The 20,553-nt window shown below is 44.5% G+C and overlaps 1 protein-coding gene across 4 annotated transcripts in view; it reads left to right on the forward strand.

The window, feature by feature from the left end:
* Positions 1-227: 227 nt before the first annotated feature.
* LOC144671331 (uncharacterized) overlaps positions 228-20,553 on the forward strand; it is a 95,185-nt gene continuing 74,859 nt past the window's right edge. For all 4 annotated transcript variants that reach the window (XM_078533159.1, XM_078533160.1, XM_078533162.1 and 1 more), the window contains exons 1-6: positions 228-364; positions 791-1,644; positions 7,350-7,593; positions 9,097-9,201; positions 17,779-17,904; positions 18,864-18,989. In XM_078533159.1, coding sequence (XP_078389285.1) covers positions 967-1,644; positions 7,350-7,593; positions 9,097-9,201; positions 17,779-17,904; positions 18,864-18,989 — 1,279 coding nt within the window. In that variant the 5' untranslated portion in view covers positions 228-364; positions 791-966. The remainder of the gene's footprint in view (positions 365-790; positions 1,645-7,349; positions 7,594-9,096; positions 9,202-17,778; positions 17,905-18,863; positions 18,990-20,553) is intronic.

Below are 20,553 nucleotides of genomic sequence, written 5' to 3' on the forward strand. Positions count from 1 at the left end.
TGCATTGGAGGGGGTGGGGGGGGGGAGGAGATCCATGCATTGGACGGGGGGGAAGAGGAGAGCCATGCATTGGAGGGGGGGAGAGAGGAGAGCCATGCATTGGAGGGGGGGAGAGAGGAGAGCCATGCATTGGAGGGGGTGGGGAGCTATGCAAGGACACGGGGAGGGTGGGGGAGGGGCAGCCCCCCCGTGCTGGCGCCACCACGTGGTCCCTGTGAGTGGGGGAGGGGGCGGTCACGTGGTGCGGGGCCGCTGCGTGCTCTTTAGAGGCCTGGGGCCTGGGCTCGGCTCTGAGTCCCGGACAAGAGCGGCTCCGCTGGGGCAGCGTCCGGCCCGGCCGCTAATCTACTGCGAATAGTCGGAGGTGAAGAGAGGGGGGAGAATTGTAACGGCCCCGGGGCTGGAGGGGACAGAGAGGGAGAGAGAGAGCGGTCAGAGCCCGGGGGTGGGCTTGGCAACGCGAGGCCGAGGCGCCTTTTGTTCGGCTGCGGCCGGGTGGCGGGGCTGAGGCCGAGGCCTCGCTGCGATCCCGTTAACCGCAGGAAGCGGCTTGAGGGGAGCGGGCCCCGGCCCCCGGCCCCCGGCCTCGCCCCGGCCCGGCCGCAGTCACATGTCGGGCTCGGTGCTGCTGCCCGGGGCCGCTTCCCCCGCCATTGTCTCAGGCATTTCCCACACACACAGTGACACAGTGAAAGCTGTAATTGGGGTGCAGTCCGCAGGCTCCTCCATGTGAGTTTGGTCGCCAGTTCTCCTGGTTTTAAAGGAATTTCTTTTCTCTCTTTGTTTGCAGGATGTCCTTCCCGAGCCGAGCCTGGAGCGGCTGCCTCACCCCGGGCGATGGCTGACAGCAGCCGGCAGCGGCCGGGCTTCTCTCTCTCTCCCCCCCCTCGCTGATTCCACGGCCGGCCAGTGATCCGAGGCGGAGCACCGATTGTAATAGCCGTCGCTGCGGACACCCACTCGGACATGGAGCGAGCAGCTCCTCCAGCCATCAGCCCCAGCCATGGCCGCCGACTAGAGGGCAATGACATGATGAAGTCCCCACCATCCTGCCTCAAGTCTGGCAATGTCAAAGTCTACCTGAAGAAATGGAGCATCTGGGACAAATTTTACAACTTGGGCACCGAGATGAGGATGTCCAAACGCGGGAGGTTTATGTTCCCATACTGTGAATATTCCGTTTCGGGGCTGGATCCCGAGAAAAACTACATCATGGCAATGGACATCTCTCCGGTGGACAACTACCGCTATCGATATAATGGGTGCAAATGGCAGATAAATGGGAAGGCAACCCCACATGTGATGGGGAGGCTTTATTTCCACCCAAATGGCAGTGTTTCTGGGAAAGAGTGGATGGTCAAGCCAGTGTCTTTTGCCAAACTCCGATTAACCAACTGCCCTACTGCAGAAGAAGGTAATGCAATCCTTCATTCAATGCATCGATATATCCCCCAGTTGCACATCATTGTGGCTGATGGAATCATTGAGAAGCTAAACCTGAATGATCCTCGGGTCTACACGTTTGTCTTTCAACAGACTGAGTTCTTTGCTGTGACAAAGTATGAAAACAAATTTATCAGGCAGCTAAAACACTTCTATAATCCTTATGGCACTGCATTGCGAGATGTAAAGACCTCAAAACAGGTAAATATGGTCAATTATAGTTTTTTGGGGAAGAAAATTATAATTTAAAAAAGATGGCCAAAGGCCTTGCTAATAGGAGCCCGGTGAATTTAGTCAAGTATATAGGCATCAGACAGTAATTGGCGAGAATAACATTGAGTGTAAGTTTCAAGATTTTAACATTTACAATGGATATACAATTGTCTTTGTGGAACCCACCATACATTCTGATGCCTGATGCTTTCAGATTACAAAACCTAGGCACCCCCTCCCCACCCCCCCAACTGTTTCTGGCAATGTTTCATCCAGTGATGTAAATATGTCTGTAATTTGAGTGTATTCTGACTGTATTGACTTTAAATGCACAGATGCATTCAATGGATCTGTCCTGTGGGATTAAATCATTGGAATGTAATCCAGATTACAACTTTATCTAGGTTTCCACAAGCTTTGATGTTTAACTGTAATCAAATTATTTATAAGATGAAATTTTGAGCTATTCTACATTTACTGAAGGCTGGAAGAGAGCTTTCCCATATATTCCCAACTGTCCAGTCTTTGATCCTCTGTTCGCCATGCTATGTCAGCAGCTATCAACTCGCATTTTTGTCTTTGCCACTGCTGCCTGTCCCCAACAGAGCCCTGAACTCTTCCACCCTGGTCACTACCCTGGCATGGCCCTCATCTTTGCTGCATTAAATCCAAGGACCACAGTCTTGAATATCTATGGCAAACAATGATTTAACCATTCACTGCTGGATCTAGCTGGGCCACATCAAGCGCTGTGGGCCCTGCTCTCCTCCCATTGCAGCCGGGATCATCATCAGGTTTCTTTTCTCTACTATCATCTGCCTTCTTAAAACCGCTTCCTCTGCACCTTCCACTCTACCTTCCAACAATGAGTATCTCCTGAAATGGTTTGACTTCTTGCCTCTGCACCATTGCCTCAAGTCCCCTAGGGATCTATCCTTGGGGTCTCCTATATTTCATTTCATACTGTCACTCAGACATCATATGAGGTCAGGTGCACACTGACAGCACCCTGTTGTACCGTACTATCACCTCTCTCAACCCCTCCACCACCTCTGTGTTGTTGGCACCCTTGTCATGGATATGCTGAAACTTCCTCCAGTTAAACATTAAAGCCTTTGTCTTTGACCCTGTCCACCCTATCTCCCCCCTGCCAACCACAATCTCTGTTCCCTTGCTACTAATTCCAGCTCCCTCTTTGGTCACTGACCAAAACTGGACTGGACTGCTTGCATCATTGGTCCTATTTGACCCTGAGCTGAGCTTCCAACATGTCCTTTCCACAATAAGGACGGCGTACATCCAACTGTGGACCGTTGCTTGCCTCTGCCCCTGATTCAGCCCATTTGCTGAAGCTCATCTGTGTTTCCATTGCCTTTGGAACCAATTATTCCAATGGTCTCCATGCCAGCTTCCCAGCTTCCAACCTCCATTACCTTGAGCTCGTCCAAAACTCTGCTACCTGCATTCTAACTTGTACAAAGTTCCATGAGGTAGGTTTTAAGGAGCCTCTTAAAGGAGGAAAGAGAGAGGCAGAGAGGTGTAGGGAGGATCTTCCAGAGCTTAGGGCCCAGGGAGCGGAAGGCACAGCCACAAATGAACTGTTGTACTCAGGAAAGTCATTTGGTAAAGGATGGTGCCAGAGCCAATCGTTGCTTGGTCTTAGATTTATTTACAAAGTGGAACATTACAAGCATACATCTCCTAACTCAACCATACCACAGTTTAAGTAAGAGTTTCTTTACATGTGCTCAAATGAAAACCCAATTAATGCCCTTGACCTGCATAAAGTTAGATACAATTCATTTATAATTATCAGAAGCAATTAAAATCAGGGATGCTCAACAGACCAGAATTAGAGGAGCACAGATATCTCAGAGGGTTGTGGGGCTGGAGCAGATTATAGCGATAGGGAGGGACAAGGCCATGGTGGGATTTGAAAACGGAGATGAGCATTTTAAAATCCAGGTATTCCTTGACTGGGAGCCAATGGAGGTCAGCAAGCACAGGGGTGATCGATGAACTGCGAGTTAAAGATGCAGGCAACAGAGTTTTGGATGGTGTAGAATTCACGGAGGGTAGAATGTAGGACACCAGCCAGGAGTGTGTTGGAATAGTTGAGTTCAGAGGTAACGAAAGCATGAATGAGGGTTTCAGCAGAAGATAAACTGAGATGGGTGAAGTCGGGCGATGTGGAGTTGGGAATAGGCAGTCTTGGTAATGGCACAAATATGTGGTTGAAAGCTCATCTTGCAATCAAATGTGCCACCAAGATTGCGAAAAGACTGGTTTAATCTCTGCCTGTTGCCAGGGAGAGGGATGGAATCAATAACTGGGAATAGAGTTTGGAGCAGGGACTGAAAGCAATGGCTTCAAATTTCCCAATATTTAATTTGAAGAATTTTCTGCTCACCCAGCACTGGATGTCGGATAAGCAATCTGATCATTTAGCAACAGCTGGGGGAACGAGAGCAGTGATGGTGAGGGTGAGCTGGGTGTCGTCAGCGTAAAAGTGAAAAGTGTGCTTTCAGATGATGTCAGCAAGGGGCGGCATGTAGATGAGAAATAGAAGGGGCCAAGGATAGATGGACACCAGAGGTAATGGTGCAAGAGTGGGAAGAGAAACCACTGCAAGTGATTTTCTGGCTATGATTAAATACAAATGGAACCAGGTGAGAGCAGTCCCATCAAGCTGGGCGGTAGTGGAGAGATGCTGGAGGGAGATGGTATGGTCAACTGTGTCAAAGGCTGCACACAGGACGCGGAGGGAAAGTTTACTTTTGTCACAATCACATAGGAAGTTATTTGTGACTTTGAGAGCTGTTTCGGTACTATGGAAGGAATGGAAATCTGATTGGAGGCATTCAAACATGAAGTTCCGGGAGAGATAGTCATGGATTTTGTAGGCGACAGCATGTTCAAGGACTTTGGAGAGGAAAGGGAGGTTGGAGGTGGGACAGTAGTTTGCAAGGATGGAGTCAAGGGTTGCTTTTTTTTTTGAGGCGAGAGGTAACCACTGCACGTGTAAAGAAGAGAAGGACAGAGCTGAAGAGAGAACCGTTAACGGTATCGGCCAGCATGGCGACCATGAAGGGTTGGGTGGAAGTTGATTCACCCTCATCCCTGTGAGCACTGACTTATATTGGCTCCCAGTCCACCATAGCCTCAGTTTTAAAACTCTCATCTTCATGTTTATGCCCCCTTCATGGCCTCAATCCTCTATTTCCATTTAATGTTCTCCAGCCCAGCGACTTAAAAATTCCTCCTTCCCCAACTCCTTTACTCCACCATTGGCAGCTGTACCTTCAACCTTCTGGGCCTTAAGCTCTGGAATTCCTTCCTTCTACTCTCCGCACCTCAACGTACTCTCCTCCTCTAAGACCGTCCTGGAAACTTGCCTCTTTGACCAAGCTCTTGGTTATCTGCCCTAATATCACCTTTGGGTAAGTGTCACTTTTTATTTGTTTTCCACTCCTGTCCCCTATTTAAATTCCTACGTTAATGCGCTGTATAAATGCATGTCTTTTAGAAAATTTAAAGAATGCAGATACAAAATGCTGTCCTTCATCTACAAGGCACAAGTCAGGAGTGTGATGGAATACATCCCACTTGCCCGGATGACTGCAGATCCCAGAACACTCAAGAAGCTTGACACCGTCCAGGACAAAGCAGCCTGCTTGATTGGCACCACATCCATGACATTCACTCCCTCCACCACTGACGCACAGTAGCAGCAGTGTGTACCATCTACAAGATGCACTGCAGGAATTCACCAAGGTTCCTTTGACAACACCTTCCAAACCCACAACCATCTAGAAGGACAAGGGCAGCAGATAGATGGGAACACCACCACCTGGAAGTTCCCCTCCAAGTCACTCACCATCCTGACTTGGAAATATATCGCCGTTCCTTCTCTCACTGTGTCAATATCCTGGAACTCCCTCCCTAACAGCACTGTGGGTGTACCTACACCACATGGACTGCAGTGGTTCAAGAAGGCAGCTCACCACCACCTCCTCTTGGGCAACTAGGGATGGACAATAAATACTGGCCCAGCCAGCGAAGCCCGCATCTCGTGAATAAATTTTTTTTAAAAAGTCACTTACTGAGCATTCATTACTTAATAATTATGACTGATAAGACTCTGGTTCAGGCCTAGCTGTATGGACCAGTCAGTTTAATGCTGTTGGCAGGAAAAATAATGGAATCCCTGCCAAAGGAGAGATTAGAAGAGCACCTAGAAATGAAAAAACTAACATGAATAGTCAGCATGGATTTCAAAAGGGAAAGTCTTGCTTGCCCAATTTCGTTGCATTTTTTGAAGAGGTATCAGAGAGTAGACTAGGGTAATGTAGTAGATGTAATTTAACTAGATTTTCAAAAAGCCTTTGATAAGGTACCATGTAAAAGACTAATGAATAAAGTCAGATGGATGGAGAATTGATTGCAAGCTGGCCTCAAGACAGAAAGCAGAGAGTGGGTGTAAAGGTGGGAATGGTGTTCCACAGTGATCAGTGCTGTTCACAATTTACACTAACCATTTGGACTTTGGAATCAAAATTACAATTTCTAAATTTACAGATGTTCCCAATCGGAGGGGGCAGTCGGTGCAGAGGGGGCTTGCAATAAATGACAAGATATTGACACACTTGCGAATAATTTCTCATTTTTCTCCATTTCTACCACCTCCAGAATGATTTCGCCACCAAACACATCATCATCCCTTTCAGCGGGGATAGTTTCCTCCATGATACCCTGGTCCACTGCTCAGTCACCCCCAACACCCTATCCTCTTCCCATGACATAACACCTGCCCTTTTATCTTTCCCCTTCTCCTCACTGTCCACGGCCCCAAACACTCCTTCCTGGTGAAGCAGCTTCTGTAATTCTTTCAATCTAGTCTACTGTATTCGCTGCTCACAATGTGGGCCACTACACTGGTGAAACCAAACACAGATCAGTGACGGCTTTGTAGAACACCTCCTGTGCTGTCCGCAGGCATGATCCCGAGCTTCCAGTGGCCTGTCGTTTTAATTCCCTGCTTTGTTCCCTGGCTGATGTTTCTTTCCTTGGCCTACTGCAGTGTTCCAGTGAAGCTCAACATGAACTTCAGGAACAGCAACTCATCTTTCAGTTAGGCATTTTACAGCTGTCTGGACTCAACATCGAATTCAACAGTTTCAAACAGAAACACTCTGCCCCCATTGTGCTTCCTTTTCTTTGCTTGTTCTGTTATTTTTTCCTTTCAGACAGCAGCACACCTGCTCGAGACATATCTTTTATTTCGTTATTTCTTTCCTTGCCCTATCACCATTCCCTTTGGCCCTGGAAGACTAACTCTTCTGTCATTCAATTTCTCCTGACTTTCACCCTATCACAGACCTTCCTTTTGTCCTTGTCCCATCCACCTCTTGCTCAAAACCTGTTACGTGTCGAACTTTTCCCAGTTCTGATGAAATGTCACAGACCTGAAACGTTAACTCTATTTCTCTCCATAGATGCTGCCTGACCTGCTGAATATTTCCAGCATTTTCGATTTTTACTTCAGGTTTCTGTTTTTCCTCTGGATTGCTAGTTCAGTAACTAACTACCCTGCTCCCATACCCCAGTGCATGGATGGAGCGTCACACCATGCCATTCCTCCTCCTTGCTCAGCAGTGCACGATTAGTGTTTACTTTATCCTGCTCCTTCACAGGACGTTGCAAATAGTCGAAGGCCTAGGAAACGGTGTGAAAAAAAGCCCCTCTTCAATGCAGTAAAAATCCACGGTACCACGAATGATCAAGAGTCTAAGGAGGAACTGAAGACAATAATTCCCATAAAGGATGGTGCAATAAAAATCCACGAGAATATGAATAATCAAGGGCCCATGAAACAAATGAGAGAAATTATGCCTGTCGAAAATGTATTGCAAATAGAAGGGTCATTCAGCTTTAAAGGTCAGTAACAAATGTGCAATTTTATTTACACAGAGTCCACCTGTATGTCTATCCATTATGTTGCTGGAATGATATTGATGCTTGTTTATATCTCCACTTTCTTAATCTGGTTATTGCAATTTGTTGTTTCTTTGCTCTATTTCTACCCCCCACCTCTTCTAAATCTCCTGACTCTTGGAGCCCGCCTCAGGTATTGGCCGCTATGCAGTACCTTGCACGAGTAATGATTCCTCATTCATGAACCTAGATGGATAGACTATCATGCCCTCAAAGAGCATCACAGTCATATCTTACCATTCTCTTGGAACCACATGCACACTTCCCAGCCAATGTGGTAATAAGGAATGGCAGTTGTTTTCATCTCTTTCCCCTCTTCCCTGTCCCCCATATTTCATCTAATACAGAGACATTCTTGTCAGTTGTACCAGCAAAGCAGATGCTGGCGGACTTGTATTTTTTCAGTGAGTTTTGTACCTACCTAACTGCTCTGACACAAGATGGGCATGGGTCCTAGAATATTCTCAGGTTCTTCAGTTCAGTACTGGTGTAGGCAGAGGATTTCCTGCCTAGCTGTTGGGGAAGCCAAATACATTTTTCTTTTAACTCTTCCAGAAAGAATTTGTTATCTGTACCTTTTCACGAAAGCATTGTGACGGGGAGGAAACAACACTCTTTATCATTTTTGAAACATTAGTGCTTTGTAATATGCGTTAGTTAGATTTCTTAGCTGGTGCCTTATGTTTAATTGAGCAGGTGTTCTGCTAGTGTGCATGACCTTTCAATTTGGAATTCAAGCTTTTATAACTTAGTGAATGCCCCAAATATATGCATTTTGAAAAGGTGTTTCCTGAGCAGGAATGGCTTAATGCAGGAAATATTTTTGTCAGATATTGTCTTAATGTGCTATTTTAAGAAAATATATTGGTCACGGTGGGAAACGTGGAACCACACGGAATATCATTTCTTTTAGATAAGATTGTGTGTAAGTTCAGGTCCTTTTGAAACTCTATTCTATTTCATCATTCATGTTGCTTCATTGCAACACCTGACAGCTGTAAGGTTCACCTACTGGAGGTTACCTTGGGTTGGATTGTTCATGGCTAAGAGCAATAAAGAAGGAAGAACGTACTCTTTATCTACTGCCTCAATATCAGATCGAACTGGCTCCCTCGTTTGAGAATTTTGCACGCTTGAATATTTGCAACTAATTGCGAGGAAGAAATGAGTGGCATAACCTGGTACAGGATGATGGAAGACCCTAAAGCAGAGAGGCAGCTGGGTGGAACTATTGCAAGAGTTCAGAAGCTTAGGGAGAAAGAAACTTGGCATTCTAGTGTGTAAACATGAAAAATTGGTTGAGAAATCTCCTCAATTCTCGGACTGTGTGAAGAATTTGAAGTCCCGCGAAGGAGTTTCTTCCAAAACTTGGCTTTCTGAAATGCAGAGGAAGCTTTTCTTATCCTGCTGGCAATCTCTGATCCTAACTGTAAAACTCTCTAACAGGTTCCCTGGGTGACATAGTGGAGATTGGAAACCTTGAGCAGAAGCTACGGGATGATCTGAGATGGAATGGGACACATGAAATACTTCATCCAGCACTACAGAAATGTTAGTACATTTTCACTTTTGTTCTCTTAGGTTTACATGTGATTGTTAAATTTCCATTCCCATCCATCATTTCATTCAACCTCTGCAGATGGGCAAAAATGTACATGGCAATGACCTTTCATTTTGGATCTGGGTTAAAATCCAATCTAGGTGTAGGATTGAGCAGTTTCTGGCTGATAAAGGAAAGCATTTGACATTTCCATGTGTAGGGAGGCCCACAGGCCAATATTGGCACCAGAGCTGTATTGAAAGAGTCATATTGGCGGAATAGGAAGTTTTTTTAAAATTCCTTCACGTGATGTGGGCATCACTGGAAAGACCAGCATTTATTTCCCATCCCTAGTTGCCCTTGAGAAAATGGTGTTGAGCTGTCTTCTTGAACTCTGCAGTATGTATGCTGAAGGTGCTCCCTCAGTGCTGTTGAACGTAGTGGTTTTGAGTAGCTTGATAGGCCGTTTCAGTGGGCACTTAGGGTCCACAGCAATATGGTTCACTCTTAAGTCAAACATAGGCCACAACAGATTTCCTTCTCTAAAGGACATCAGTGAACTAAATGAGTTTTTATGACAATCGGTAAGTTCATGTTCAGAATTACTGATAGTAGTTCTCTTATTAAAGGTTTATTTATTTAATAATATTTAAATTCCGCAGCTGTCATGCTAGGGGAACCATGTCTCTGGATCATTAATCCAGCCCTTTGGGCTACTAGTTCAAGTAAATTAATCACGATGCCACTGTATCCCAGTGTGCTATTCGAAAGCACATTGGAGCAGATAGAAGGAGCTTTAGTCTTGATCTAACTGTACTATACTTGATATGGTAATTCTTAATGCTGACACTGGCTACCTGAAACTTCCATTCCCCAGCATTAATAGCTCAGAACGTTCCACATGTATTAATAACCCTCGCCTTGATGAGCACATTGTAACAAGACAGTTTTGCACTCAGTCAACCAGCCAAGTCTGCTGTGGTGTAATATGGACTCTAGTTTTTAACTGCCTCCCCCTTTCCTCTATTTCTTCTATTACCCAGCAGGACAAGGTAAGCTTTTTTCCACATGTCCTCACATACTTAAAAAGATATTTTATGTTATGTGTAGAATAAAGACTTGTTGAAGAAGTAGTGGAAGGGAGGTGGAGGAAGAAATATGCAGACAAATTAAGGAGTTGAATAAAATATATAGAATAATAATCATGGGGAAATTTAACCATCCTGATATTAATTGGACAGAAGAGGTAGGTAAATGGGATAAGGGAATGGCGTTCCTACAATGTGTATAGGACTCCTTTCTAACCCAATATGTAAAAAGCCCAAGAAGGGAAGATTTGCTGTTGGATCTTGTAATGGGGGATGAACCAGAGCAAATAAGAGAAGTAAAAGGAGGGAACATCTAGACAATAGTGACCATAATATAACACACTTGAAAATGGAAAAGGACGTAAATGTGATGAAAACAAAGTGAATAGATTGGAGAAAAACTGATTTTGAGGGGCTGATAATAGAACTTGGGAAAATGGGCACTATATTGGCAAACAATGATGTAGAACAACATTGGAAACATTTAAAATATTGTTTAACAGTGTGCAGGGGAAATATATTTTGCTAAAAGAAAGAATGAATTAAACATTAGTTGGGTTGAATAGATGAATAAAGACATAAGGGAACAAGGTTAGGAAAGAGGTAAACGTTAAGTACACAGACCACAGAAAAAGCGCATGATAAAGAATTCAAAGAGATTAGGGGAGCATGCAAAAGAACAATTAAGAAGGCAATGAGGAACTATGAAATAAAATTATCAAGGAGCATTAAAGAATATAAAATATTTTGCAGGCTTATTTTTTTTAAAAAATGAAGTCTGTGATGGGAGTAGGACCGTTAAGGGACAGACAGGATAATGCCACAAAAGAAATGGCAGAAATATTGGCCCAGATCTTCCGTTCTCTGGATGGCTGTACCTCGGAAGATGTGCTGGGGGACCCCTCGGAAGTGCCCATTCAGGGACTGCATGGGAATTGCCTGGGAAGTTTCAACTTCTGTAGGGCAATTACCCTGCGTCTGGAATCCACTGAAACTCCAATTCAAGGTCTGAGACTTCGGATGGTTCCAACTTACTTAGCAGAATAGTCATCCAAGAAAAGTTGGAAGGTTTAAAATCAGTTGTAACTCCTGGTTAATTGTACTATTGACCACCCCACCCCCCACAACCACTTTACTGGAGCCCCTGACTACACCCCAACTACCCCTGACCACTCCGCGATCACATCCTCCTCCTCCCCCCTCCCCCCAAAACCATCTGACATTTGCATTAACAATTTGAACATTGAAATTAAAGACACTGTTTCTTAATTTATGGATGACGCAAAATTGGTTGCGGGGTGAGGGGAGGGGATGGTCATTACAGTATCACAGTATTTTTACAGTGCAGAAGGAGGCCATTTGGCCCATCGCATCTGCACAGGCTCTCCAAAAGAACATTCCACCTAGTCCCGCTCCCTTGCCTTATCCCGTAACCTTGCATATTCTCTCTTTTCAGGTAGTAATCCAATTCCCATTTGAATACCTCGATCAAACCTGCCTCACCACCCTTTTCAGGTAGTTTGTTCTAGACTCCAACCACCCTCGGGGAGTAAAATTTTTCCTCACGTCACATTTACTCCTTTTACCAATTATTTTGAACCTGTTCCCTCTAGTTCTTGATGTTCTCTTCAGTGGGAACGGTTTCTCACCATTTACCCTGTCCATGCCCCTTAGAATCTTGAACACCTCTATCAAGTCTCGTCTCATCCACCTTTTCTCCAAGGAAACGAGTCTCAACCTCTCCAATCTATCTCATAACTACAGTTCTTTATTACTTGAATCATTTGTGTAAATCTCCTCTGCACTCTCTCCAAAGCCTTCACATTCTTTCTCAAGTATGGCACCAAGAACTGGATGCAGTACTCCTGATGAGGCCTAACTAGTGTCTTATACAAGTTCAACATGACCTTACCTTTGTATTCAGTGCCCCTATAAATAAAGCCTAAGATACTATATGCTTTATTAACTGCTCTCTCCACATGCCCTGCCCTCTTCAATGACCTATGTACATATACACCGAGGTTCCTCTGTTGCTGCAGCTCCTTTAGAGACTCTCCCTTTATTTTATTCTGTCTCATCATACTTTTTGTGCCAAAAAGAATCACCTCACTCTTCTGTGCATTGAACTTAATCTACCACTTGTCTGCCCAATCCACCAACATGTTTATGTCCTTTTGAAGTTGACAGCGCTTTCCAATCTTCACACCATCTGCCCTGCACACCACAGTCTAAGTCATTAAAATATATCAGGAAGAGTAAGAGTCCCAACAATGATCCCTGGGGAACCCCACTACAGACACAGAAACATAGAAAATAGGAGGAAGAGCAGGTCATTTGGCCCTCTGAGCTGGCTCCGCCATTCAATATGATCATGGCTGATCCTCTATCTCAACGCCATACTCCCGTCTCTCCCCATACCCCTTGCCACCTTGAGAGTCTAGAAATCTATCTATTTCCTCCTTAAATATATTAAGTGACTTGGCCTCCACAGCCCTCTGTGGTAGAGAATTCCATAGGTTCACCACCCTCTGAGTGGAGGGGTTTCTCCTCATCTCAGTTCTAAATGGCCTACCCCATAACCTGAGATTGTGACCCCTTGTTCTAGATCCCTCCCAGCCAGTGGAAACATCATCCCTGCATCCAGAACTTTATATGTTTCAATGGGATCCCGTCTTATTTTTCTAAACTCCAGTGAAAACAGGCCTAGTCAGCCCACTCTCCTCATATGACAATCCTGCCATCCCAAGAATCAGTCTGGTGAACCTTTGCTGCACTCCCTCTTTGGCAAGTATATCCTTTCTTGGGTAAGGAGACCAAAACTGCGCACACTACTCCAGGTATGGTCTCACCAAGGCCCTGTATAGCTGAAGTAAGACACCCTTGCTCCTATACTCAAGCCCTCTTGCAATGAAGGCCAACATACCATTTGCCTTCTTAACTGCTTGCTGCAATTGCATGCTTGCTTTGTGATTGGTGTACAAGGGCACCCAGGTTCCTTTGTACATCAATATTTCCCAATCTATCACCATTTAAATCATACTGCATTGTTTTTCCTACCTAAGTGGGTAACTTCACACTTATCCACGGTTATACTGCATCTGCCATGTATTTGCCCACTCACTCAACTTGTCTAAATCACCTTGAAGCCTCTTAACACCTTCCTCACCGCTCACATTCCCACCTAGTTTTGTGTTGTCAGCAAACTTGGAAATATTACATTTGGTTCCCTTATCCAAGTCATTGATATATATTGTGAATAGCTAGGGCCCAAGCACTGGTGCCTGTGGTACCCCACTAGTCACCGTCTGGCATTCTGAAAAAGACCCGTTTATTCCTACTTTGTTTCTTGTCTGCTAACCTATTCACAATCCATGCCAATATATTACCCCCAATCCCACTAATTGCACACTAACCACTTATATGGGACTTTATCAAAAGCTTTCTGAAAATCCGAATACACCGCATCCACTGGTTCTCCCTTATCTATTCTGCTAGTTACGTCCTCAAGAAACTCCAGTAGGTTTGTCAAACATGATTTCCTTTTTATAAATCCATGTTGACTTTGTCTACTCCTGTTGATATTTTCTAAGTGTCCCGATTATCACATCCTTTATAATAGACTCTAGCATTTTCCCTACCACTGATGTTGGACTAACCGGTCTGTAATTCCCTGCTTTTTCCCTCCCTACCTTTTTTAAATAGTGGGGTTACATTTGCCACCCTCCAATCTGCCGGGACTGTTCCAGAATCTACAGAATTTTGGAAGGCGACAGCCAACGCATCCACTATTTCCATGGCCATTTCCTTTAGTACCCTGGGATGCAGATTATCAGACCCTGGGGATTTATCAACTTTCAGCCCCATTAATTTCTCCAGCACTGTTTTTTTAGTAATACTAATTTCCTTCAATTCCTCCTCCTCACTAGACCCTTGGTTCCCTAGCATTCCTGGGAAGTCATTTGCGTCTTCCTCCAATCTGAACGACAACCATTTACCACTACTACTCTGTTTCCTGTCACTCAGCCAAATTCTTATCCAAGTGCCTACGTTCCCTTTAATTCATGACCTAGAATTTTCCTCACAAGTCTGTTGTGTGGCACTGTATCAAATGCCTTTTGAAAATCCAAATACACTACATCAACAGCATTCCCCTTATCAACCTTCTCTGTTACCTCTTCAAACAAAACTCCAAGGCAGTTAAACGTGATTTTCCCTTGATGAATGCATGCTGGCCTTCCTTAATATCCTGTACTTGTCTAAGTGACTATTGATTTTATCCCGTACTATAGTTTCCAGAAGTTTCCCTACCACTGAGGTCAAACTGACTGGCCTGTAGTTGCCAGCTTTATCCTTGCACCCCTTTTTGAACAAGGGTGTAACATTCGCAATTCTCCAGTCTTCTGGCACCTCCCCTGTGTGTAAGGAAGACTGGAAGATTATCACTAGTGCTTCTGCAATTTCCACTCTCTCTTCCATCAGTATACGTGGATGCATCTCATCCGGTCCTGGTACCTTGACTATTTTAAGTAAAGATAGCCTTTCCAATACCTTCCTCTTGATTGTAAGTTCTTCTAGTTTATCAGTTACCTCCTCTCACCTTTGCCTGGGTAGCATCTTCTCCCCCTGTAAAGACAGATGCAAAGTACTCGTTCAACACCGCCGCTATTTCTGCTGCCTCTAATTGTAAGTGCCCTTTTTGCCCCTAATTGGCCCTACTCTTTCTTTAACTATCTTTTTATTACTTATTTGTTTATATAAGACCTTGGGATTCCCTTTTATGTTTGTTACCAGCCCCTTTTCAAGCTCTCTCCTTTTCTTTTTAGTTTCTTCACTTTCCCTCTGGTCCCTCTATAGTCAGCCTGATTCTCCATTGTATTTTCTACCTGACATCTATTGTAGACGCACTTCTTCCTTTTCATCTTTACGTCTATCTCACTCGTCACCCAGGGCGCTCTGGATTTATTTGTCCTACCTTTCCCCTTCGAGGGAATATACCCCGATATTGCCTGCGATACTTTTTCTTTGAAGGTGGCCCATTGTTCAATCACCATCTTTTCTGCCAACATTTGATTCCAACTCACTCGACTCGGATGTATTCTCAACCCATTGAAGTTGGCTTTCCACCATGTTAATTATCCCTGTTCTGGATTGTTCTCTATCCTTTTCTATGATTAAACTAAGCCTTATGACACAATGGTCACTGTCCCCTAGTGGCTCTCCCACTGATATTTGATCCACTTGGGCTAACTCATTGCCCAGAACCAGGTCCAACGGTGCATGTCCTTTTGTTGGACTGAAAGCATACTGCTGCAGAAAATTATCTTGAACACATTCCAGGAACTCTCGCCCCTCTTGTCCCTTTGTACTATTTGAATCTTAGTCTATATTTGGATAATTGAAGTCCCCATTATGATTACTCTATAATTCTTGCACCTCTTCGTAATTTGTTTCTCCACACCCCTTCCACTAATTGGTGGCCTTTATGCTACACTGATCAATGTTATTGCACCTTTGTCATTCCTTACTTCTAGCCAGAGAGACTCTGTCCTTGACCCCTGTGGAACATCCTCTTTCTCCGATACTGTAATGCCATCTTTAATCAATATTGACACTCTTACCACAACCCCCTTCCCCCTGCCACTTCCTTTCCTGTCTCTCCTAAACACCTTGTACCCAGGAATATTTAACACCCAGTCCTGCCCTCCTTTGAGCCAGATCTCTGTTATAGCAATAATATCATAATTCTATTTGTCAACCTGTGCCCGCAGTTCACCAATTTTATTAACCACACTCCGTGCATTCACATACATGCACATTAGCCCTGACTTAAACTTTTTTTACTTTCCCGTTTATTCTGACCCCATCTAATGACTTACTATTGCCTACTCTGATTCTATCAAACTCTCCAAATATTCTATCTACCTTGATACTACTCTCTCTGATATATCCCTGTTATCAGTTGATACTTCACTACTTCCCACTGCCAGTTTTTCCCCTCTGCACCCTGAATAACCCCTCAGATTTCCATCCCCCTGCCAATCTAGTTTAAATCCTCCCCAATAGCGCTAGCAAACCTCCCCGTGAGGACATTACTCCCAGCCTTGTTAAGGTGTAACCTGTCCCACCTATAGGTCCCACCTGCCCCAGAACCAGTTCCAATTGGCTCAGAAATCTAAAGCCCTCCTTCCTACTCCATTTCTCCAGCCACATGTTGAACTGCTCAATTTTCCTATTCTTATACTCACCAGCACATGGCACTGGGAGTAATCCTGAGATTACTGCTCATGAGGTCCTGCTTTTTAATTCCTTTCCTAACTCCTTAAAATCTGCTTTCAGGACCTCCTCCCTTTTCCTACCTTTGTCATTGGCCCCAGTGTGGACCACAACCTCTGGCTGTTCACCCTCCCCCTAAAGAATGTCCTGCAGCTGCTCTGTGACATCCTCGACCTGGACACCAGGGAGGCAACATCCCATCCTGGAGTCACATCTACGGCCACAGAAACACCTGTCTGCTCCTCAATGGAATCCCCTACCACTATAGCTCTTCCACCTCCCCTCCTGTGTAGCTGAGCCACCTGTGGTGCCACAAACTTGGCTCTTGCTGCAGTCCTCTGAAGAACCATCTCGCTTACCAGTGTCCAAAATGGAAAAGCAGTCAGAGAGTGAGATATCTTCAGGGGATTCTGCACAACCTGCTTGTTCCTGTTAGATACTCTGGTGGTCACCCTTCCCCTCTCTACCTGTGTCCTTAGCTGCGGTGTGACCACTCTCTAAACATGTTATCCACATAATCCTCAGCCTTGCGGATGCACCGCAGTGACTCCAGCCGACACTCAAGCTCTGCAACTCGGAGCTCAAGTTTCTGCAGCTGGTGACACTTCCTGCAGATGTAGTCATCCAAGGTTCTTTGTGCCTGCACAACTTCCCACATCCCACAAGATGCATATTCCCCATGGCCAAGCTACACTGGGGAAGACTGCGTCAAATTACAGGAGGGCATTCATAAACTTGCAGAATGGGCAAATTATTGACAATGAAGTTCAACAAAGATAAAGGTGTAGGAAGAGTAGGGAGGTTACTTATTACTTGGAAGGTGCAAGTCCAGGAACAAAGTGATCTCAGAGTACAAATACATCACTTAGCCATAAATAATAACAAGCATCTTTAGCATTGCAATAAATTCACTTTTTTAAGGTTTCTTCCCCCTTCTCAATTTCCTTGTATGTATGTAGACTAAGTATAGTTTCGGCCATAGTGTCCTTTGGAAGTCGGGTAAAAGTGGCTGATGCTGTTTCTCTCCTTGTGCACCATTCGAATGGCACAATCAGTAAGTCAGTGGACAGGTATGACTGGCATAAATCCAAGTTGTACCAAAAGCCCAGATTTTGGTAGTGCCTTCTTTTAAACTATTCTTAAACCGAACTAAATGACTCTGATATAACTTGAATATTCTCCAAATTGTTATGCTTTGTGCTTATATTGATCCTTTTTTATATCTAGCTGGAATAAAATTAAGCGACCTTCAACTCACCGAATGTCTAAATGTGAAGCATTTAGGACTGGCTTCTGTGCAAAGTATTGAATTGAATTCCTCTTTTCCTGTAAATGAGTCCCATGGAATTCGGGGTAAGGGTTTCATTTATATTCCTATAAGTAGAGGAATTGGCCTGAACTTAACTATATGGTCTGTTGGTATTTCAATCTTCTAGTTTGTACAGTCAAGGTGGGGATGTGGTAAAAGGAAAGAGCACTGTCTGGTAAGGATGCCATTCTTGCATTACCCAACTGTGTTGACCAGGTTAACTAACCAGTTGCAGTGATAATTCTATTGCCAATGTTTGCATGGTGGAGCACCAGACCAGGAGTTTCCATCAAGTTCATCTTCTGGAGCCCTGAGTCCCTTATAAATTATAAGTTAATATTCTCATGAATTTGCATGATAATAGTTGCTGATAACCAATCACGATGTTCTGGTTATCTACCAATAAGGCAAAATAACCAAGAACAGCCCTTTCTAAACCTCCCTGAAACTCAAATTAGACAACTAGCAAGTGGGAAATTAAGGAGAAAGCAGAACTGTGGTGTCTGAGCCTCCTGGTAGATTGACAGAATCCACTGGCTGTAGTTTGGTTGCACTTGCTGTAGATGCTTTAAGGCAAAATTAACATGGGAAAAGATTGGTGAAGAGGTCTTTATAGTATTTGTTACTGTTAATTCAGTGGCTAAAGCTGGACCATATTTGTACCAAGTGAAATGTTTAGTTTGGTCCTTGAGACCCTCGTTTGTGGATGACATTTGCATGGCAAACTTAAAAGACTTAATGTATTACCCAGATGTACCTTGATCTAAGAAGCTGCTTTTCCAGTGTATTGATCTGCAGAACCACAAACTTCTATCTAATCTGAATCTGTACTGATCTTGTTTTAGTTTCTGATTACAGTATCACTTTTGCAGGTGAATATTGATACTGGGTATATGGAGAAAATCCCCACAGTCAGGGTCATTAGGAAAGAGTATATATGGCTGAGCCCAGTCCTTATAATTTCCCTTATTTCACAAGTACCTTGTGACTTACTTTCTTTCAGAAACTGGGATTCCATTTATATCCCGGACAGGAAAAACAAATGATCTCACCAAGATTAAGGGCTGGAAGCACAAGTTTAATCTGCAGCCTGGGTCACCTGATGACAAACTGAGTCCATCACCTTCAAGTAAGCAAGAACATTCATCATGTTTGCTTTTCTTTTGTATGCATGCTTGAAAGAACTCAGGAAGAAGATAATTCCGAGTTACGAGCCCATGATTAGTACAAAGACAGGTCCTAATCAACTTTTGCAGAATCATGTGGATTAATGCTTATGAAAATATGTATAAAATTATTTAAACCATAGTTCTATGCAATTGAAACCGCCTGTGAATGATCTTGTGCTGTCCCAATAGTCTGTCCTTCTCCTGTACCTTCTCCTTTTCCAAGTTTATACAGCTACTGTCAAACTCCTCCTTCGAAGGTTGCTCCAGAAGCAACACCAGTGTTGGGCCATTGACTGTCTGAGTGGAAAAAGTCCACCTTGCAGCAGTTATACGCTGTGGGCAACACAGTAACAAGTGTGGGGCTTCTGCCCCTCATTGGAAGGAAGTCCTGCCCTTTTTGGGAGCTGTCGGCTAATCAAATTGGCTGGCAGCTCTTGCAGTCCAGCAGCATCATACCTCAGTAGTGGGTGCTGCAAGCAGGTCCAAGGTGATGGCTCCAATGGATCCGGGACTGAGGTAAGTTAGGGGTTTTGGGCAGGGAGGCATCGGCAACTGAGGGAGGAGGGGCGAGAGGTGTGGGTTTTGCAGTGCAGGCAGAGAGGGAGGGAGGAAGGAAGGAAGTGGGGCACTGTCTTCAGGGGTGGGTGCCCCTGATGTGCAAAGGGCAAAGAGAGAAGGGCAGAAAGAGGGAGACAGACAGAGAAAGAGAGGGACAGACACTGCCCCCCCCCGGCCTCCTCCACCTTCCTTTTCTGAAGATAGTACCTCCCTTCCTTCCTACCCTTTTAAAAATAGTTTATAAGAACAGGCTGCCTTCTCCCGCACGGCCTGCCTGCCCATGCCAACTGTGTTATGGCATGGACAGCATAATATTGGGGTCAATTGGCTCGTCAACAAGCTCCATTGACCCGTAATTATTAACATATGGCATCTACACCCCCCCCCCCCCCCCCCCGCCCCCCAAAAAAAAACATATTATGGGGGATAGCTTGGGGGTGGGTGAGAAGGTAGTGGACTCGCCACCCCTCATATTTTACATGCGCTGCTGCCGAAAACATGCCCAGTGGGGTACCGTTATATCCAGCCCTCTCCTTGGGACAGAATTGGTAGATTTAGCAGTAAAGCGTCGGAATCTGAACCTGTCAGTATCCTGACCCTAAATGAGCCACTTGTTTTCATTCAGAAGCCTTGTGGGACAGAATGCAGACTCAATGGGCCAAAAGACGACCTCCTGTGCTATATAGTATTCGATGAAATTATTGCTCTCTGTTGAAGTTCTGCAGTGATGGGCATTGAGCTGGGGAGTCAGCATTGCCTTTGGGTGTGGAAAATTAGTAGCATTGATTATACTGCTTTTCCAACTGAAAAAGACTTCCATTAATAACAGGACATCCTCAAAGAAAGTGTTTTATTTTAATTCTGATTCCCTGAATAAAGAATGATGATGTCTATATTGTGCAGAGATTTTTTTTCAAGTGTGCTACTGTGTAGCATCTACTTGCATTAAAAGCTGTTGCTTCCAGT

This window comes from Cetorhinus maximus, chromosome 32, assembly GCF_964194155.1.
Source record: "Cetorhinus maximus chromosome 32, sCetMax3.hap1.1, whole genome shotgun sequence".
NCBI lineage: Eukaryota > Metazoa > Chordata > Chondrichthyes > Lamniformes > Cetorhinidae > Cetorhinus > Cetorhinus maximus.